Here is a 2,000-nt window from a genome sequence, read left to right as displayed (position 1 = left end):
ATGATCCCAGGGTCCTGGGATCTAGTCCTGTATCAGGCTGCTTCTGATACAGGGGAACCTGCTTCTCCCTCCACCTGTGTCTCTGCCTCTATCTGTGTCTCTCATAAATAAATAAATAAAATCTTTTTTTTTAAAGAAGTAAGAAAAATTTGTTTGCAAAGGAGGAGGTTAATCATATGAGAGCAGGAAACTTCTTCAGAAGCCCAGGTCCCAGAGAGAACAGCGTGTGATAAGGGGAGGACACAAGGCCAGTAGAAGCAAGGAGGAGCCTAGGATAACCAGCCAACTCTCCAGAGAAGTCTGTGCCAGACTGAGAACACTCCATTCTGGCCAGAATCATGCCAACCCAGGCTCTGTTGCCTATCCTGCTCCTCTGTTTGCTGCTGCTGCAGGCCCCGGGAGGGTATCATAAATCCAAGAGGATGCAGGGTAGGTGACAGGAGGGGAAAGGGGCCTTCCGAGGAGGACCTGGGAATTGGAACCTTTAACACATCCTGCTCAGACCACAGCACTATGAAGACTCTGGGTCCTCCAAACCATGGCCCTCTGGCCCCTTTACCCAGCTCTGGGAATGTGATGTGGGTGGAGGGGGAACCTCTATCTTTTGATTCTCCATTCCAAATACCCAGACACAAATGGTACATACAGTAGTGAAAGGTACATCATGGCCTGAGAATCATGAGGGGAAACCAAAAAACAATTCTTCGATTTCTGCACATAGGTGACACGTTACATCCAGAAATGTTGGTGGGAGTAGGTGTAGAATGAAAGGACCCTGGGAAAGCAAGTTTGGGGGTGTTCAAAGTCAAGTCCAAGTTATCATTGGAGGGACCAGGATGGTGACAGTGGAAGGGAAAGAAAGAGAGTGCAAGTGGTATTTTCTGTGAAGGGGCAAGGGCCCTGGAATCAGGGACAGTGCCAGGAGAGAGGGGGCAAAATGGCAAGTCTTCTTCTCTGGACCCTGAAAATTCTGGAGAGTGGAGAGCATCTGCAGGATGTCTCAGACTCTGCTGGTTTCTCAGAGTGTAGATTCTAGGGAGAATATTCACCAAGGCCATGACTAACAGGAGAGACAGAGTCCTGGCTGCAGAGTATGGAGAGGGCTCAGGAAGATCAGGCATTGAGATCTATTAGGGGAAAATGGGGGAAATAGGATTTAATATACCACCATCACCAGGATTGGGTGAAAGGCAGAAAGTGAGTTCCCTGAAAAGTCCAAGAGTGTCATGGGTGGGACCAGGTTCTAGGGTCTTTGGGAGAGGATTTAAACTTGAGAAGAGTGCTCTTAAGGGATCTGGTTCCACTGATCCTGTTCCTGCTCTGTTTCAGAAATACAGCTGATTGAGGAAATCAAGGTCTGTGAAAAGCACACCACTATATACATGTGCAGACGCCCATGTGAATATCATCAAGACTGTCAAGCAAATAATATATGCTGTTCAACCTTCTGTGGGAATATTTGCATGAGCACCCTCCAGTGAGTGGGTGAGGAGTCTGGGCTGCTGTCCCAAACCTCTATTCACACCAAGGCATGAAGACTTCAGATCCCAGGCAAGAGGATGTCAACAGGAAAGCAGTCTTCCCACTGTCTGAACTGATTGTTCCTGTCAAATAAACCAGAACGAACCTCCACACACCAGACTATTCTACTCCCAGTGCTTGTGATCCTTGAGGACATAGTGCAGATCACAGAGTGCTTACTCGCTGGATCCAGGTCTCTGATCTCTCTCCCTTTGTCATACTTCTCTCTTCTCTTTCCTGTTGGCCCCCACACCCGTGCCAGGCCCCTGAGGCCCTGCCTCATTGTTGATCTGCTCACTGAACGGGTACTCTCAGGAGAAACTTCTCATGTGTGATATCTCCCAAAGCTAACAAGAACACTCCTTAGCCTGGATCAGAAGGGCCAAGTTAAACGTGAGGGAGGTGGGGCTAGACATTGGTCACAGAATAGGAGGCCCACAACGAGGCCTCTTCTTAATTGATCCACACCATCCCATTCT

The 2,000-nt window shown here is 48.5% G+C and overlaps 1 protein-coding gene across 1 annotated transcript; it reads left to right on the top strand.

Moving 5' to 3' along the window:
* The first annotated feature begins 245 nt into the window (after positions 1–245).
* WFDC10A (WAP four-disulfide core domain 10A) lies at positions 246–1,634 on the top strand. The gene is made up of 2 exons (XM_072799765.1): positions 246–429; positions 1,330–1,634. Exons 1-2 carry the CDS (start codon positions 339–341, stop codon positions 1,479–1,481), a joined length of 243 nt encoding a protein of 80 aa, XP_072655866.1. The 5' UTR covers positions 246–338; the 3' UTR covers positions 1,482–1,634.
* The last annotated feature ends 366 nt before the right edge of the window (positions 1,635–2,000 follow it).

This window comes from Canis lupus, chromosome 26, assembly GCF_048164855.1.
Source record: "Canis lupus baileyi chromosome 26, mCanLup2.hap1, whole genome shotgun sequence".
Classification (NCBI taxonomy): domain Eukaryota; kingdom Metazoa; phylum Chordata; class Mammalia; order Carnivora; family Canidae; genus Canis; species Canis lupus.
Note: the sequence above shows the minus strand (reverse complement) of the source record. Positions and strands in the feature narration are given on the sequence as shown.